The sequence below is a fragment of the Sciurus carolinensis genome, chromosome 11 (assembly GCF_902686445.1).
Source record: "Sciurus carolinensis chromosome 11, mSciCar1.2, whole genome shotgun sequence".
Taxonomy (NCBI): domain Eukaryota; kingdom Metazoa; phylum Chordata; class Mammalia; order Rodentia; family Sciuridae; genus Sciurus; species Sciurus carolinensis.
In genome coordinates, this window is record NC_062223.1 from 58,202,054 (window position 1) to 58,222,041 (window position 19,988).

The 19,988-nt window shown below is 38.7% G+C and overlaps 1 protein-coding gene across 1 annotated transcript in view; it reads left to right on the plus strand.

Annotated features, from left to right (window-relative positions):
* The window catches only part of LOC124959477 (mas-related G-protein coupled receptor member X3-like), a 28,380-nt gene extending 8,705 nt beyond the window's left edge, over positions 1-19,675 (plus strand). Inside the window, exons 2-4 of the mRNA XM_047517918.1 lie at positions 6,395-6,467; positions 14,185-14,300; positions 18,667-19,675. Coding sequence (XP_047373874.1) covers positions 6,395-6,467; positions 14,185-14,300; positions 18,667-19,675 — 1,198 coding nt within the window. The remainder of the gene's footprint in view (positions 1-6,394; positions 6,468-14,184; positions 14,301-18,666) is intronic.
* The last annotated feature ends 313 nt before the right edge of the window (positions 19,676-19,988 follow it).

Below are 19,988 nucleotides of genomic sequence, written 5' to 3' on the forward strand. Positions count from 1 at the left end.
TCACAATATTAACCTTTGAACAAATCAGGCTCTCACTAACTTTTAGAAGTACACTTAGATTTAAAAATTTTTATCTCACTGTAAAAAAGTAACAAATTTTAAATATAGCCTACTGATAACAGGTCCTGTAATAGAGCATTAAATGATATAAATGAATCCCCAATAAAATTTACTCTTTATAAGTTTAAAATTATCATTACAGACAAGTTTAATTTGGATAATAACAGCTTGATAAATTTCCTGCTTTAAAGACTCGTATACCTGGAAGAAATGAACACATTTAATATACAAAGAATGACCATTCCGATTCCCTTGATACTTTTATATTAACCAAATTTAGTTTTTAAAGAAAAATTTAGACTCTTTAACATAGTACAATACTCTTAACAGTTGTCATGTAACCATAATTGTATAAACTCCAATTTTTAAGACTAATTTTTCTAAAGAATAAAACTTAACAGACATAATATTAAGAGTAGATTAGTGTTTCTAAGAAATCCTTGTCATTTTAGCATATAGATTAAACTTTGGTTTATATCAGTACTTTAGTATTTGACCTTAGGAAAAATCTTAAATAGGTTTAACTGATTGCCTCACATACATATAACCAACTTAGTTACACATAAACTTGTTGAAATTTGCCATTTAATTACCCAGACTTTCTTAGTACTTACTTAAACCCTCATGTATTTTATCACACAAAGACTTTCTTACCCAGAAACATTTTCTTTTCACTAAATATATTTCCATATCTAGAACCTTTTATTTTCTCTTTCCTATCTGTTGACCCCTTTTTGTTCACATTCTGAAACAACTCTTATAAAATTTCTAAATTTAGATAAATTACTCCATTTTAATAAGATTAAATATTTTGTTATTTATAGTACTTTAATTGAAACACAGTTGAAACTTTTGTATATAGAACTGTACCTGTTAGGACTTAACTCTTAGTAACCTTGTTTTTAGTGATGACAAAAAGCAATTTTACACCCTTTTTATTTACCAATCTATGAAAACACCAATAATGTTTATGTTACCCATGGAATTAAGGAGTTGAGTACTCAATGTTTTTTAACAGTTAGCACTTTAACTTTGTAAGTTAATCAGATGTCTCTAACACTTTTGAGGAATCCTGTGTATGTCAAATATAATTCAATTATTCTGTAAAAACCAAGATATCAGACAAGTGTATTGAACAGTATCTGCTCTTTCCTTAAAAGAAATTCCTAGAAACAATTGATAATAGACATTTTACAGACATAAACATTTTATTATTATCCAGGAAGGAGTGGATGTGGGGGGTGTTGTGTGGCCCATATGGAGGCAAAAATAATTGGCGCTTTCCCTCAGTGCCATTCATCAACTGATCACACTAGGTACCTCTTAGGGCAGTTGGGAGGGGGAGTCCAGAGAAGAAACATTTGGGATCCACCCGAGAGTAGCCCAGGCCAGAGAAACCCGCAGTTATTCCAACACTTCATCTGCCTCCACACATCCTGGGTTGATCAGTACTAGGGACACTGTGTACTGATGACAACTGCACTCCAGACCTGGACAGAAAAGTAGGAAATGGCTTTGGCAGAGTCTGACATGCTTGGTCTGCATACAGCAGGTGATTGGAAACTGCCTGGGCCAGGAAAACTCTCACCAGAGTCTTGAAGAATGTAGGCTGCACTAGCTGCATTTAAGTAACTGACTGGTGCCCATTTTTTCTTCCATAAAGAAAGAGACAGAAAGGTGCATGTGGGGTGCATGGAGAGAAAAGCTTACCTCAGCATAGATCTCAGTGGGACCTCCAAATCTGATACCGCCGTTTACCAATGACGAGTTCTGTTTCCTCAGGTGTTGAAGTGTAACATCAGAGAGGCACGCCAATGCAAGCATATTAAGCAGGTTTTATTTAAAAGTAGTAATAATATAGACTTCTCCCAGGAGGGAGAAGGGGCCATGGTTGATGTTCTAGAATCCCAAGAAGTGAGCACACCCTACATCTTCTATAGGTTAAGGTCTCTTTTGTTCTCCAGTTCTCTCCCCCGCTTATCTCTCCTTCCTGCCTATGTGATTAGGCTTGATCTTGCAGGTGTGATGGGCAGGGGGAGGGTCAAAGTGATTCAGCCAGGCAAGGGCTCAGGGGGCATTAATTAGCACCTACTTGCCTGTAGTCCTGATAAGGGCAGGTAAATTTGGTAATCAATGGGCTCCAGAGATCCTTGATATTCCATTCTCCCAGGGGCAGTCTCCAATTTCCAGAGACAGATGGCTTTCATGGCCTCCATTTCCTCCATTTGACCTGATCCCCTATTTCTACACTAACTGCCTGTCCCCAATTCTGGCTTCACTTTCATCCCTTCCCAGGTTCATCCCCAACATCTCCAGCAAAAGCAAATATTTACCCCTTCCCAACAACACTGGGTCCTGAAGGTGAAGCCTTCAACATTAGAGGAAGCAGAACTCATCACTGGTAAACAGTGGTATCAAAGGGACGAGGCTGACACTGAAATGATGGACCCTGGACTTTTACCTTTTCCCATTGCAGATGAGTCCTGGAAGGAGAAAAGCACGTAATGAAGCTGTAGTTAACCATGGGTCCCAGTGGAAGGAAAATTAGCAGTGAATACTGAGTTGTGAGCTTTTCCCAGTGACAATGAGTTTCAACCTTTTTTACAATTGCCTTCCTCAGTTAATATTTTAACCTCCACAGCTAGGTCCCTGACTTTCCAAACTGCATGTCCTCAGTCTCTAGTGATTAATTCACCTTCATTGTAAACTATAAAACTCAGAATTCTTCTGTAACTGAAGCCAAAATTAAAGATAGGCAGTTAGTGTAGAATAGGTAATGGGGTTGAATCGAGAAAATGGAGACTGATTTGAGTCTGAGAAGTTGGAAACTGCCCCTGGGAGATTGGAATGTTTATGTCTCCAGAGCCCTTGGATACCACCCCTCCCAAAAATGTTGTAATGAAGTAACTCCTGAGCAGAGAGCTACTAATCAATGTCCTGCTTAGCACTCCAATGTGGCCCTCCTAGTCAACCTACTTACCCCCGGACCATCCCACCAGCATCTCCTGGGCCTGGTGAGGTAGACAGGAAGAAGAGAGATAAGGGGGAGAGAGCAGGAGAACAAAGAAAACTTTAGTCTATAAAAGGGGCAGGGTTCTCTCATTTCTTGGGATATGGAATACCAGCCATAGCCCCCTTCTCCCTCCAGGGAGAAGTCTATGTTACTACCTTTAAATAAATCCTGCTGTATATGTTTGCCTCATTGTGCTTCTGTAATGTTCAAGCTTCAACATTTGAGGAAGCAGAACTCATCACTGATAACTGGTGGTATCATAACCTGGGGGCCATTTCCATACCCAGAAAATAAGCCCTCCTGTGTCTGATTGATTGACTTCATAGCAAAATAAAGGAAAGCTTGCTGTTCCATTTGTAGTCTGCTTTCATCCCAGTTTTTTTTTTAATTTTCATTATGGTGCCAAAACCCTGTAGGTTATTTTTGCTTATACTTGCCACTTCTATTCAATATAATCAGAGAAGTCCTATCAGAGCAAGAAGGCAACCAAAAAAACAAAATATAAAAGTGAAGTAAAGAGGGTCACTCTTTTCTGATGACATGATTGTTAGGTCGGAACTTTAGCAGCTATGTGCGATAGAGCAAAATGACTGAGGAAGCAAGCAGCGCACCAGAGTGACCAAGCAAACATGGACAGATAAACTTCACAGATCCTTACATCCACCTATCACTCAGCAGGACCCCCCTGCCTATTCTGGCCTATAAAGACCCTGGGCAGCCAGGGCCGCATGCAATTTTCTCCAGCTGTTCACCTGACCTGTACCCTGGGGGACTGGGAATTTTACCCATGAGCCAAATTCCAATAAAGCTTGCTTCGGCCATTTCTGTCTTCTTTTATTTGAGCACCAGCCCTCACTCCTGAGCTCACAATGCTCATATACAAAGAAAACTCTAAAGATTCCATTACGAAAAAGTGGTAGAATTGATATAAAATTCAATAAAGTTACAGATACAAAATTATTTTACAAAGTTAACAATGTTTTTCAACACTAACAATGAAATTTACAGAAAAGGAATTCAAGAGCTATTTAATTTTCTACAATAAAATCCTAATAATCTTATGATAAGAAATATGATATGATAAAATAAAATAATAAATATTATATTTATAATAAAAAATATGTAGGGGTAAATTTAATTGAGGAGGTGAGAGACATATAAACTGAAAACTATAAAATATATTTTAAGGAAATTGAAGGAGATGCAAATAAAAGGAGAGATATTTCATGTTCATGGGTTGCAAAAATAAAAGTATTTAGTTTATTTGGATTTATCTCATTATATGGAAAGTACTGTTTCATTATACATGGTCATCTATTTGTCCCAATTACATTCATTCAATAGTACATGTTTTACTCACTTCTTTAACATGCAAACTATATAACATACTACATTCACTTATGCACTAGAAGTTTAATTTCTAGAATTTCATTATTCAACTTTTCCACCACAAGGTTGTACTTATTCAGGCTTTATATCATGTTTTAATCGTCTTTGTTGCTCTTCTATTTCAGAATATGTAACTGGGATGAATTTTCACTCATTTTTAAGGGCCTCTTTCTGATACAGACACTCTAATGATTGTTTATACAATAGCAAGGCAGGCCACCACCTGCTTAAACTGTCTCCTTGGCTGAGGTGGTGTTTCATTTGAGACCTGGGGTGTCCAGGAGTTCCAAGATATCCCTGGCAGCTACTTGCACACCTGCCCCACTTGGCCTCCAGGACACTCTCCCTCTGAAACCATGTTATCAAGTTCAACAGTGACTCCACAGAGTTTAATCAAAGGTCAGTTTATGTACCTCTCATCTGCTACTGACACTGTTTACAGAACCAAAGACTCCATCACTTGGGAATCTGGAACACCCTACTCTCTTTGTATTCCCTTTCTGAAATAATTGCTCCTTCCCATATTTTACCCACTAATCTGATACTAAGTTTCACTAAATTCCTATTTGCATTTCTGTCTAATTTTGACTTTTTATCTGTTGATCTGTTCTTCTATGTATTGGCTACTGAATCCAATGCTTCCTCCAGATTGCTAATAAAGACTCCTTCAGAACTTTTCCATATTTCAGTCTTGATTGACTTTTTCTAGGAATGCTCCAGTTCTTTGGAGGTAATCTCCAAAGAGTCCATAACCTAATTAGGTCATCTTGAGACTCTGATTCCTGAAATAATGCCTAGGACAAACTGAGTCTGTATTAGTTTTCTAGGGTTGTAATAACAAAGTACTGTAGACTGGGTAGAACTGGGTGAGCAGAAATTTCTTTTCTCACAGTTTTGAACGTGAGAAAACTGAGATTTTGGTGCTAGATGCATCATTTTTTAATTTTTTTTCCTGACGCTTTCCTCCTGTCCTTGTAAACCTCAGCTTCTCCTTTCTATACTTTCACATGATCTTCCATTTCAGTATCTCTGTCCTAATCTCCATTTCCTTTAAGGATACCAGTCATATTGAATTAGGAAACACCATAATGATCTCATTTCTAATTCATTGCCTCTATAAAGATCCCCATCTTCAAACCACATCATATTCTGAGATACTGAAGATAAGGTCTTCAGAATAGGGATTGGGGGAGGAAAACAATTGAGCCCATAATAGGAAGCCTGCTAAATATTTGCTAAATAAATTCTCTGAAAATTCTTCTGAACATTTGAAGCAGGTTCTAGTTAAAATGACTAGTAGCTTGCTTTGACTGGTGCATGAGACATGAGAAGGGAAGTTAGAGGAGGTGAATTAAATTTAAATATCTATGTCAAGTGAGGTAAAAAAAATTTCATTAAGTGAAGGGAAGAGATATTGTATTATTTGTGTGCCCAACTCTAATAAGGGGAAGTCAAATTGATCACACTGATAAATTAAACTAGATGTCGAATTTTGTCATTCAGAGCTGAAAAGTGTAAAAGGAAGAAACATGGAGAGTTTAGAATGGGATGGTCCATAAAGAATAGAATTCAGGGATATTCACTTTGTAAATGATTCTTTGAGGTTGGGAAAGAAATCACACATATGAGTGCGCTATTTCTGTGATAGAAACAAAATACCCGAAAACATGGGTATAAGCTTTGGTGATACTTGAGGACATATTCATATATTTTATTCTTATTTGCAAAGCCCCTCATTGCATGATCACATTGCTCACATGGTGACCTAGGTTTACAGTGGTTATTAAAGCATCCATAACAATAATGACTTTCAGGAGGTTGAACTCATTGGGATTGAGAGCCTGAGTGATTGGAAATGGAAGAGCAGTCAAGAAATGTCTTGGTAATAATGGTCCATACCTGGAGTGATTCCGGTTTCTAATTTGCCCACAGTACCGTACAGGAAATAGCTGGACTGTTCAACATGTTCATTGCTTCATGGTCACCAACTTTCACTCCAATTCTTGTAAGTATATCCTAGATAGAGAATGGAACATGGTCCTCTGGGATCACTCAATACTGTAAAGGTTATCCCCCCTCATCTGGGGTAAAGGCTCCATCCTGTGTAGAAAAATGTACAAAATGAAAGGCAATAAATCTAAAATTTTTTTCTTCCCATTTTGAATTATGATTTTTTTCTAAATACACATCCCTTTTTTTTTAATCTTGCAGTGTTATATGTAGTTTCCTTCATGAAAAGTCAAGATAATGGGAATCATTTTTTGGAAACTAGTTTCTAGCAACCCTGACTGTGGGGTTTCAGAATGGGAATTACCAGAACTTTCTCCATTCAGATCCATCACCTCCTCAAAAACTCTCCTATATTCATCCCTTGGAAGTCTGCTTTCCTAGCGAGAATGGCAATTTCTACATGATTTGAAGAAAGAAGGTGACAAGTAGGCCTTGCATCCAATCATGAGCTGTTATAAACTCAATTTCACTGATTTACTTGCTTTTCAAAATGATTCTTCATTGAGAATTTGAAAGTATTTGAAAGGTCTAAAGGAGAAACAGATAGATCAGTCTGAAATATTGAAGACAAATCCATGGACACATTATGTATAAAACTAGGAAGGGCTAAAAGAAGTTTACCAAGCACAGTAAAATATCCTAAGCAATAGTGCAACAAAATTTCTATTATGAATTAAAGTGACAAGGGAAGGAGTAGGTTCCGAAGAGAGTTACTGCAGCTACTTAGCAAAAGTAGGAGATGATGACCAGAGAAGAGAAGAACCCCTGCTACTGGCAAAACAGAGCCTGTGTGAAAATGTACTCCTTATTTGTTAAGAGTAAAATTCTCACTGATCTAACAGACACCAATTTCATAAAGTCTTAGGCACGAAAAAAATGTTTCATACCTGAGCTAGAGGCTCCAACACTATCAGACATCAAAATTCCTTCCAACTTGCTACTCTACAATTGCAGAAAATGTACCCTCATCCTGGTTATCCTACATGGTATGTGGACATATCAGGATGCCTGCTTGGGGATCAGGAAAAGAGGAAGAACTGTCTCCTATTAATCCCATGGTCCAGGATTTGGTTACATTACTTGTACTCACATTCTCTTGCTCAGGACCTAGTAACATAGGGTTATAAACAACATGAAAAAACTGAAAACTATGATCATTTTTCTGCTTTAATACTCTTAAAAATATTGTGTGAATGATGGGAGAATTGATATTGGAGAAAATTGACAGTTTCTATAACCCATGTCTTGCAGATTCTGCCCTCATATGAAAGTATAAGTGAGTAACATCAGAGAAAACAATAAGGAAGTCACAAAAAGTGCTCCAGGAACTGTGTATGGTGGTGCATCTCAGAGGCTCTAGAGGCCGAGGCAGGAGGATGGTGAGGAGGATGGTGAGTCCAAAGCCAGCCTCAGCAATTTAGTGGGGCCCTAAGCAACAAATTGAGTCCCTGTCTCTAAATAAAATACAAAAAAGGCTGGAGATGTGTCTCAGTGGTTAAATGCCCCTGAGTTCAACTCTCAGCCCCCCAAAATAAAAGTGCTGGAGTAGACCAGGGGCTGGGGTTGGAATAAATCCTCTTGGTGTCATTTCAGAAAATTTGGGATCTAGTACTTATTAGCTTCCTAAACTAAAGCAAGCAAGTGCTTCAAAAAATAAAAAAGAAAAGAAGGAAGGAAGGATAGAAATGAATCCTGTTATCTGTTAAAGCCTCAGTCTTTTCTTGTATTATTAAGTGAGGATATTACAATAGATGGCCCTCATTAGTGAAAACAATAAACATGACTTACATCTCATTGAGCTCCTAATTTAAAGGAATCAAACACATCACACCCTAATGACAGCTGTGTGAACTGTAAGTCCCTTGAATGCAAATAACACAGGTTCTGTTTTCCTCCCACATGGTTTTCTGGCCATTCAGGGATGGGAAGCTTCTTTCTCTAAGGGAGCACATGATGGAGGTCATCACTTCAGTCCTGGATTCCTCTACATCTTCAGAAGATAGACATTCTCTGTCTTCTTAGTGACCCCATTTTCCTGTGAGTGAGCTTGATTCTGAAGGCATGACACCCCTGTAAGAAAACAAAGGGCATTTGTAATATCTATTCCTAACTAACTTTCACCCAACCTTCTTTTGTACTTTCTTTGAGTGTTTTCTCTTCCTCTGTTTCTGGAATGTGCCACATTGGATATAATGAGGGCATTGTTTCTCTGCTTATCCTCCATCCATGTGGGATCAGCACCCAGAGGGTGTGAGTCACAAGGACTGGACAGAGGGCAGACCATGAGACAGCATGGCGATGTTCAAATTCACAGTGTATGAGGTCTAGGGCTAATAACTCATCCTGTTTGTACTACAATTTCATCCTCTATAAAATCAGAAAATACACATTCTTGCATGAAGGTTTCCCACAAGTTCAAAGATGCAATGATGGGTACATTCTCAAGCACAAGCCATTTGTTTTTCACTCAGGCTGGAGCATGTTCTTTGCCCCAGATGAAATTTGCATGAGAAACTCACCATCTATTGAAGCCCTGAACTTCTACAACTTCTCACAGACACCTCACAAAAACATTTTATCTCCAAAGTAATTGTGCTAAGAATCATCTGGGAGAGAAAATGTACATTTCTATTGTACACACCCCAGAGCACCACTTAATAGTCCTCCACAGACACTCCAACACTTATCTCTCTCTTCAGTGGCACTCAGACCCACATGGCTTATTTGTTCCCCATTGGTGTTGCTACATAACTCAATTTAAATCAAATCCCACTCCCATAGTGGATGAAAATGCTTTTAAGTGCTCAATAAAGCCATTTTGAAACCTGACTTTAAATGCATTCAGTGCTCAATTTAATTTCTTTGAGCACATCTAAGGAATGCTAAACACACCCAGAACATTCCACAAAAAGAATGACAATCTGAAGTTTCTTTCATCTAACTTTTTATATATTTTTAATATCTTTTACTGTATTTTCATTAAATCAAACTCTTCTTTATGGTTAGACTCCTCATTCTTTCATGCATTCATTGAATGAATTTGAATACACAAGATGCTGTACATAGAAGTAGATGCTGGAAATACAAATACTGCTTTGTCTTCATTGAGACTCACACATTGAGACACTTTAGGCCAAGCAATTCTCACACCTGTCCAAGAAAGAATGCACATTCCCTTCTGGGCCTTAAAACAAGGTCTTCTTCTGTTCCTAGGATACAACATCTTTTAGCCATGGTGGTGTCATGGCCATCTCTACATCTTTCTGAATTCCTGAGCCTGAGAGAAAATTTCTGAATGCTGCTCACACTCAGTGGTGCTCCACTCCTGTGCTCAAGCATGTTGACTGGGGACGTTGGAAATAGAATTTCCCATGCAATAGAGAATCTGCACTGCAGTGCAGAGTACAAGCTTTAGAGAGGGCCAGAAGTAGGTTTGTATCCAGGTTCCAGGACTATCTGGACTTTGATGGGTTATTAGCTTCTGCTTCCTGGCTTTTAACAGCCTGATAATAAATCCAATGTAGCAGGATGGTCCTGAAAATAGTAATCGTGCACCAGATGCTCACATCGGATTTGTGTTCTCAGGAACAACATGGATGCTTCTCAGCCCTAACCCAAACACCACAGCCTGAGTGATGGAATTCACACCAACAAGTGCAAAGGACAAGCTGTTACTGCAACTTTTTAAAATTATTTTTCAAATTATTAATGGACATTTATTTAATTATTTATTTATATAGGGTGCTGAAAATTGAACTCAGTGTCTAACTTTTAACAAGAACAATCTAATCCAGAATGTGGTGATCCTCATATTTTCCCAGGTTGTTCTGGCAGTTAACGTGGTTGTGTTGTGACTCCTGGGCTTGTACATGCACAGAAACACTACTCCGTCTACATCCTCAACCTAAGTGGTGTCTATTTCCTCTTCACATGCTACAACATTATGGATTTCCTGCAGGTACTCATCGTAGATTTCCATCCCAACACTATCTTCCTCCATGGCTTTGCCATAGATCATATTCTGTACATTGCAGGCCTCAGCATGCTCCGTGCCATTAATACCTAGCACTGCCTGTTCTAACTATGGCCCACCTGGAGCCACTTATGCCACCTAAAACACACTTCATGTGTCATGCATGCCCTGCTTTGGGTCTGCTCATTATTTCTGAGCATTCTAATGAGGTATTTTCATGGATTCCTGAATATAAAATATGAAGATCACACAAAAGACTGTAAGGCCTGGTGTCTTGATCCAGCGCAATGCATGTAATATTTTTAGGTGTGAGTTGCTCTGGGTCCTGAATAGCACTGTTGGCTACATTGTTTGAGGATTTTAGCAGATGCAGTTTAGCAATCTTTATGTGAAAATTTAGCTCTTGTGTCAGTCTTCCTCCCCTGAAACCTGTACACCCTCTTTAGAAAGATTGTTTTAGCCTGATTTTACTAGATTTCTTAAGTAAAAATTAGGTCTGAAAGTACAATAACTCCATCCTACTTGATTACCAGCAATCTTCTCAAGTTAACTTCCTCCTAATCTTTCTTATTAAATGTTATCTCTTTTCAATTTTTTTTTTCTGTAATGGAAAGAATCCCTGTCCAAATCCACAATTGTCTGGGTTTCTACCAGATATTGCAGAAAAAGAACAAACCAGAAAGTTTTACATCAAATGCCCTTAAGGTTCAACATCCTCACCAATTCTCTTCATTCATGAAACCAAAACACTCATTATGCCAAATAACCCTCATGTTACATTCTGACATCAAAGCAAAATGTTCACTCCTAAGAACATTTTTATTTGGAGAACCTCCAGGTTCTTAGGTCATAAGCATTGTTCCACTCCCTACTCCCACTACCCTGTGGTCTAGCAAAGGATTTGGTCAAAGTGGAAATATTCCTCTTAAGAAGCTAGAATTCTCAGCAAACTGTCATGTCTTTCATAGGCATTAAGTGACTGAAATTGGCATAATGTTTAAAAATTCATTGGTATTAACTCAAAATTACTGTCAAATCCAGGACAAACAGTCAGGTAATCCCAGGACAAGGCCACAACGTGTTGTTCCTATCCTCTTCCAAGGAATATGTCCAATATACTGGATCACAAGACACAAATGAAAACCAAAAAGAAATAGAACCAGGAAAAGCTTGGGAGGTAAAGGACAAAGAAAGAAGCAGTGGAATATATTCACACTTCTGATATTTTTTAGACCTGATAAAAGCACTTGTTGAAAGTAAGAAAGGTAATTCATCTTCAAAATAAATTTAAAATAATATTCCTCACATAAAAATTCAAACTCAAACTATTTATAGCTTTGATGATTGATGGCTTAAGAGTTGGTAAAGAATTTTCAGAAATGTATTTAAATTTTGCATGTCACCAGCACCTCTCTGGGGCATAAAGCACCAATCTTATCTCTTTGGTTTCTTTATTGCAGGTTCTCTCACATACCTAGTTAGTGTTCTAACCCTCAGCTCCACAATAGCCGAATCCATTCTTAATTTTTAGATTAAATCTTTGTTTTAACATCATGTGATACATGTGACAGAATAATGCTTATCTACTGGACAAGAGCTGAGGAGAACAGCAGAAGAGTAGGTACAGCCTTGAGTCAGTAGTTCTACCTGTAGATTTTTATTCTTCACAAATTGCCATTGACAGAAAATATCATAAAATTTTAACATTTGCTTAATTATACTGGTGAATGTGTGATTGCTTATGATAGTTTCTACGGCCTTGGACCAGGCTTACAAAATTCTCTCTAGCATCCCCTATTTCCTCATTTATGGTGACTTCAATATTCATCTAGGTTTTCAATCCCACAAAGGAACTTTTCAATTGTCTTTAAGCAATTTCTTCTGCACTAATTAAAAACTAGCAAAAATATTAGAGTTTCTGTACACCCACCATCATCACCATGCTATTAGTGATATTTTACAGTAATATAGCATATTACCCAAATCAGGCAATTAATGGTAGTAAAACAAAATAACCTACACTACAGTTCTTGTTTGGCTTTCATTGTTTTATGCAGGCACCACTTATATTTGAAAATCTATGACATATAATTTTTTTAGAAAAATGAAAGTTTAATTGAAAACTTGAATTACTCTCCCACAAGTAATATATAAAAAATCCAGTTTATCCAATTTATTCCATTTAAATTTAAAAATATTGTGTATATTATAAACAGAGTATAGAGGTCTTTTATGTGGGTGTGTTATGAGACATTATTCCATGACTGTAAATGGGATCATTTTTTGCTTATTTCGCCTTCTTGGTCCTCCTTCTGCAAGTCTGTTTCTTAGTCTACTATTCTTATAAATTCACCATTTACTTTAGATAATACCTATCTTGATGGATTCCTTTTAATTCTCTTCAAGGATGCCATCTCAAAATAGTTATATTCTGAGATAACACAGATTAGGACTTTCAAATAAATTTTTCTAAGACAATTCAACACATAATGTAGGTTCTTATGAAGCATTTGTTGAATCATTCCACAGAAGAAAATTTATGAATTTTCAAATTACCTTCTTTATTATTTAGCTTTACTTACTCAAACAAAATTTCTGACAAAAGCTACTCATGAAATAAAGAGGTTAAATTAGCTTACAGATTTGACTGATAGTCAAAATTTCATAGCTCTGGCTCTGGGTCAGGCCCCATAGTGGGTGGTGGAAGTGCATGTGGAATAAGGGCCATATATTTAGTCAGTAAGCAGTGGACTAGTCTTGCTTCTTTATACAGACTCTATCGCAAAAAATCTAGGGGTTGCATGAGAACATTAATATAAAAGCCTCCAACGACCTAAAGACCATTACTAAGACCAACCTCTCAAATATTTCATAAAACGTCCCACTACTGCCAGTCTTAAAACCAAGCACCAATCACATGAATTCCTGAGGGAAGAATATGAAGCTATTTCCAAACCAATGGATCCCAAGTTTTATGTCCATCTAGCTTCTAATTCAAATTACAGTTTTCACAACTGATATGTTACCTACTATGAGTGTAACATAAAGAACCAAAGGGAAGTCATGTCAGATAAGGGATAAAATTTTGAATGTCTACACTAGATAATTTTTTTTTTAAATATCAAGGAGTGTAGGGAGGAAAAGAAAGAATGTTTTATGTGCTGAACATTTCAAATTTGTAAGAGATGTCAGCTAATTAACCTCTTTATACTGACACATTAAAAATAGAAATAAGTTTCCTAATCAGAGCTAATAATGAGAAAAATAAGAATGGGTAGAAGTAGTAAGTAGAAAATAAGATTCAGTGAGAACAGGTTTCCCAATTTTTGCTCTGTTCTTTGGAACAAACTTATTGAAATGAATGCATTACTGATGATGTAAAGAAATAAAAATATGGGACAGGTCATGATGAGCCTTTAAAGACCCGAAGATAGTTTGTTGTCTAGTAATGAAACTCAGTATGAAAGCACATAATACTTACATTGTTACCTAGGATCATAGTTGACACAGCACAGAGAAGGAGCACTACTTACAGGTAGGTGGAGTGAAAGGAATGGGATAGGAGAGGCTGATATGTGAGTGGAAATGGCCCAGATGCCCAGAAACATCTTCATTAAAATGAGGCCTCAAATGACTGTGGTCGCCAATTTGTTCCCAATCCAAGGACTGGAAATAATAGGGGCCATTCAGAATCTTAAAAGCCTCAATTGGTCACCAGCTTTATATACACCTTCCATAGGCATCTCTCCACTTGGAGAACAAAGAATTATACCGTGGTGTCACTACCTCTGAGAAGGACTCTCCACTGTCAGCAGAGCTCAGCTCTCCACCTCTGCACAGAAGAATGGAAGAAAGGTAAGAATTTTCATTTCAAAGGAAGAACTCAGAACTTCTGAGAGGTAAGGTGTTTGCTCTGAGTCTCTAACCCCTGTGTTTCTACCACAGTGTGCTACATGGAGGAGTCATGGTGCTTCTGTCCTGGAGACAGAATCTTATTTCTGAAGACTGGGTGCTGAAACTCCTACTTTGAGAGTTTAAAAAAGGGTTAATGAGACCTTTTCTCCTTATGATTTAGCTCTCACCCTCCTTTTTCCAACCATTATATCTGCAGTCATAGATAAATACCTGCCTTTTACAAAAATTCATTTAAACAGTAAAGTCACATGGAGATATTACTTACTAGAGCTAAGATGCTATAAAGTGAGTTTCATTATTTCATTTGCTTTTCAAAAATACTCTTCTTTTGTATTTCTCAAGTTTCTAACAATAAATAGATGGTTCAAACTGGAATATTTGAGGAATTCTCCAAGAGGTACTATTTGTAAAGATGTGCAGGATTAAGGGAACAATAGCAATGCATGGTGAGGCACCCTCAGGAAAGAAAGGGTTGAGCATTATTTCCATACCTAGACTGTAAGGGACAAAGGAAGGAGCACTAACCAGGGACAGAGCCTAGCCTGGGTGTAGCTGTATTACTAAAGAGGACCAGGCAGGTGGAGGAGCAGGGCCACTGCCAACACACTGCCTGCAGGAGAGAGTTAGGAGGTTGAAAACTCAATCCCTCTCCTCCCATTCTCTACTGTCCTGCCTGTATCATCAGGTAGCTCAGTTCACCCAGAAACAAGAAGGAAAAGGATGCCATTGATGGGGTGATAAGAAGCCACCAGCTTGGGAACTCCATTGAGGCAGAGGAGAAGGATGGAATAAAAACTGTCAGGACACATGAAACTGTCCCTCACTGCTTTTTCTATCTTTCTACTCTCTAGGGTTTTATCAATCTAATATCATTGAATCAATTCCCATTTTATCTCCACTGAAATAATTTTTCCCATTTACATAGTATTTCTCTTGCATCAATTTTATGGGACAGTCAACTACATTAACTAAAAATGCCTTGAAAATGGAATGTCATTTGAAAAGACAAAACCTTCCCACTTGTTTAGAATGAAAGTGTGGCTAAAAAGAAACACTAATGACCTTAAACGGATAGTGTTAGACCTGTGCTGTAAGTGCCAGCACATCAAACTCAAGGAATTCTTTGATAGTGCTACTCTCCAGGCCTGGGAGGGTCCCATCATCCTGTGGTCCTATATAACTCCCAGACATATCAGAATGGATGCCTAGGGGGGGAAATGCAGGCTAGGCTCCTTTTATTTATCCTATTATCCAGGAGTTAGTTACATCACTCTCCTCACTGACTTTGGTCAAAACCTAGTCACGTGGTGATAACAGCATTATAAGAGGAAGGTAAAGGGGTTCCTTGAGACATAAAACTCAAGGAATCACTATTACAGTAAAGAAAATTGATATTATTGGGGATAATTTAGAAGTTGTGACAGGTTCTGATGGTGTCTCACATTCTGTGGTCCTTTGAAAATTCTTTGGAAGCTCTGAAAACAAAATAAGGCAAGATGGGGCAGAGAACAGAGGCAAAGCGTCAGATAGGGCTCCAGGACACCAGGGGCTAGAATTAACTTACTCTGAAAGATGGGATTTTGGAAAATTTCTTAGTGTGATCCTCAGTTTTTTGTTTTTTTGTTTTTGTGTGTGTGTGTGTTAGGTAAGGACATTACAAAAGATGATCTGTAAAGAACACAGGAACACAGGTTAATATTGGGGCACATTAGTAAATAGAAAGAACAATATACGCCTTGAAAGAGGAAGGTCTTTACAGAGCTTCATGATTGATGACAGAGACAAACACACCACACCCTAAACAGAAATGTAGAGACTGCATTCAGTCAGAACATCAACATTTTCATTTTTCTTCCTGTTCCCTGTGCAAATCGACCAATGCTGAAGGAACTTGGCTATCTAAGAAAACGTGATGGATGCCTTTACTTCAGGATGACTCTCTGCAGGCCCCGGGGAAAATGTGCCCTCTACCCACCCAGAGGTCTCCAGCCCCTGTGTCCTCCGGATTCTGAAATCATACTTCCCTTGTGTGACAGCAAAGAGCTTCAGGATTCCCTTATCAGTTCCTGATTCCTATTCAGGTTCCTTTTGTGCCCTATTTGATTGACTTTTCTTCCCATTTGTTTCTGAACTTTGCTTCTGCTAGATTTTATTGTATCCACATTTGACAGCCATCTGAGATATAAGTTGGGATTTACTGCTCTATTCTTCTCTCATCCACATATAACCAACACAGAAAAGTGGTAGGTTCAAACTCCTGGTTAAAATGTAGAACTGGGGGTGTTGAAATCCACACTGTGTGATACCAGGGGTAATCACTCATTCTGTTTGTGCTCCAGGTCTATCCTGTGTAAAAATGGAACAAATATATATTCTTAACTCATAGGCTATTTGGAAGATGCAAAGAGAAATTATGAGATAAACTCTTAAATTAACTACTGCTAATCATTAGGTTATCAGTGGGTCCCTTTACCTGTTTGGCTCATTGTACTAGGAAATCTGCAGGAACTGAGCAGAGACAAGCCAACAGGAAGGCCTCATGGGTTGCAACCAATAAGGCCACAGAGGCAGAGATGCACATGCCATTTGCATAGAACATCAAGATGCCACGTGCCCCAGGCACCAGACATGGAGCTAAAGGACTTGTTTGCTCATCAGGATTTCAGACTTACTTTGGTCCTATCCTTTCTTTATATGCCTCTATTTCTGTAATTGGAAATGTTTACTCAGTACCACTATGTGTTGGGTGTTTGTAAACTGCTTTTAATTTTATAGGAGCTCACAATGCAAGATTGCCTTGAGCCTCAGAGATGACTTTGGACTTGAACTGTGAGCAATCTTGGAACTGTTGAGACTATGGGTACTCTGGGGAATGGATTAAATGTATTTCGCATTGTGAGATGGTTGTGAACTTTTGGGGGTTGAGGTGGAATGTTATGGCTTGGATGTGAAGTGTCCCCCAAAAGCTCATGTGTGATACAATGCAAAAATGTTCAGAGGAGAAATGATGGAGTTTTGAGTGTCTTAACCCAATCAGTGAACTAATCCCCTTATAGGGATTAATAGTGGTAACTGAAATGTAGGGTGTGGCTAGAGGAGGTGGAAATTGGGGCATGGCTTTGGAGTATATATTTGTATCTGGCCACTGGAGTCTCTCTCTCTGCTTCCTGATAACCAGGATGTGAGCTGTTTCCCTCTGCCACACTCTTCCACTGTGATGTGCAGCCTCACCTCAAGCCCCATGGATTTAGCAAGAATCCATGTATTTAGCAAGAATACTATGGACTAAGACTTCTGAAACAGTGAGCCCTCAAATAAACTTTTCCTCCTTTAACATTGTTCTGCTGAGATGATTTAGTCACAGGAGTGAAATAGATGACTGAAACAGTAGCCACCTGTAGATATTCTCTTATTTCAAATACCTCTTTTCAGTGGCACTCATTCCTCACCCACATTCACACCCTTCTCTTTATAACTGGTGAGCAATTCAGCTGAGACACCGATCTGACCCCCACACCATGCACCAAATGCCTCTGGGTGCTAAACAAAACCACCTCGAATCCACACTTCAAAGGAACATCACTTGTCAAGATCAGTTATGAGGTTAGATGTGAGTAATTCTAAATACACCAAGTACTGCTCATATTAAGGATTATGAAGAATGGTACTTTCTTAATCTCATTATGTCTTAAGTCTTTCATTGTATTTTCATATTTATTTTCCATTTAAGCCATATCATCATGCACTGTAAGGATTCTAGTTCAAATATTCATTCAATAACAGGGATTGAGGGCATGTGGGTAACAAAGCTCAGTACTAGGGACTCAAAACGAACATGTCTTCAATGCCTGACACACTGAGCTATTTCTATGACCAGCCATTCTCCCCTCTACTTTAGCAAAAGCTCACATTACCCTAGTGCCAATAAAGTCAGATCTTCTTTCACCTCCTCGAATGAAACCTTTGTGATGGGGATATTACAATCAACCCTGAGTCTGTCTGCATTCCTGTACCTGAGAGAATACTGTTCCAGGATAGACTAGTGCTGGTACCACTCTGAGTGAGAGGGTTTAGATTATAATATATTTCTTTGTCATTTAGGTTCTGGTCAAAGAGCTCAGGCTGCTCAGACAATGACTACTGGATTTGACTCCATACTTCAGGAATCCCTGGCTGTTGATCAGTTCCTTCACCTACACTTCACCTATGGTTCCCTACTCTTTGAAATGGGAAACTCTACATAGCAGGGTGATACTGATCAGCTGGGCTGTTGCCTCTAGTGCTCAAGTCTTCTTTGTGTTTCCAGGGGCCCCACTGAAGAGTTTAGGAACCTGGATCCAACCATCTCAGCCTGGAGGACAGAAGCCACACCAACCAATGGAAGTTATGAGGACCTTCCTCCAATTGGTAACATGAATGAACTGATTCCACAAGTGTTCATCTTCATCATTTCCCTGTTTGGACTGGCAGGAAATGCATCTGTGCTCTGGTTCTTGGGTTTCCGCATGCACAGAAATGCCTTTTACACCTATATCCTAAACCTGGCTGCTGCTGACTCCCTCCTTCTCTGCCTCTATATTACTGTTTGCCTGATAGAATTCATTGAAAACATCCTTCACATTCACATCATCACCTATAGCATCCTACGAACTGGGACAATCATTTTCTACATTGCAGGCCTGAGCATGCTCAGCGCTATTAGCACTGAGCGCTGCCTGTCGGTCCTGTGGCCCATTTGGTACCACTGCCATCGCCCAAGGCACACATCAGCAACTGTGTGTGCCCTGCTCTGGTCTTTGTCCATGCTTCTGAGTATCCTGGACAGAGTCTATTTTTATCACCTCAATAAAGCTAAAGATCATTATAAAAAAGTTAATTTGACTATAGTGGTATGGCTGGCTTTTTTGTTTGTGGTTCTCTCAGTGTCCAGCCTGGCCCTGCTGGGTAGGATGCTCTGTGGATCCCAGAAAAAGCCTCTGACCAGACTGTATGTTACCATCCTGCTCACAGTGTTGGTCTTCTTCTTCTGTGGTTTGCCATTTGGAGTCTGTTTATTCCTGTTATATGGGATTCAGAAATATATTGACCCAAACAGTTTCCTTTTTCGGGCTTCACTTGTCTTATCCTGTGTTAACAGCTCTGCCAACCCCATCATTTACTTCTTCGTTGGCTCCTTTAGGCAGCGATTGCGGGGGCAGAACCTCAAGCTGGTGCTTGAACGGGCTCTGCAGGACACTCCTGAGGAAGATGAAGGTGGAGGTAGCCTTTCTCAGGGAACCCTGGAGATGTCAGACAGCAGAGTGGAGCAGGGGTGAAGAGCCTCTGCTCTGCTCCATCAGATGTGCCTTCAAGAGGCAACAGTGCCCAGCCACACTGATAGTTGTCTGCTCTCCTCTAAACCTTGTGTCCCTGAAATTCTTCCATGCCTTCCAATGGGCTTATGTTAACCTGGATTTTGTTCTTTCTTTTATGAAAACCATTCTTAAGACTCAGTTCATTTCTGATATTTTCAATAAATGTCTTATCACATCTTCATCTAAATCATTTTCTTTAAAGCTTTTACTTGACATACTTATTCTAATGGAAAAGGATACAAAATTGTACAAATTTATAAACCTCTTATTTGTC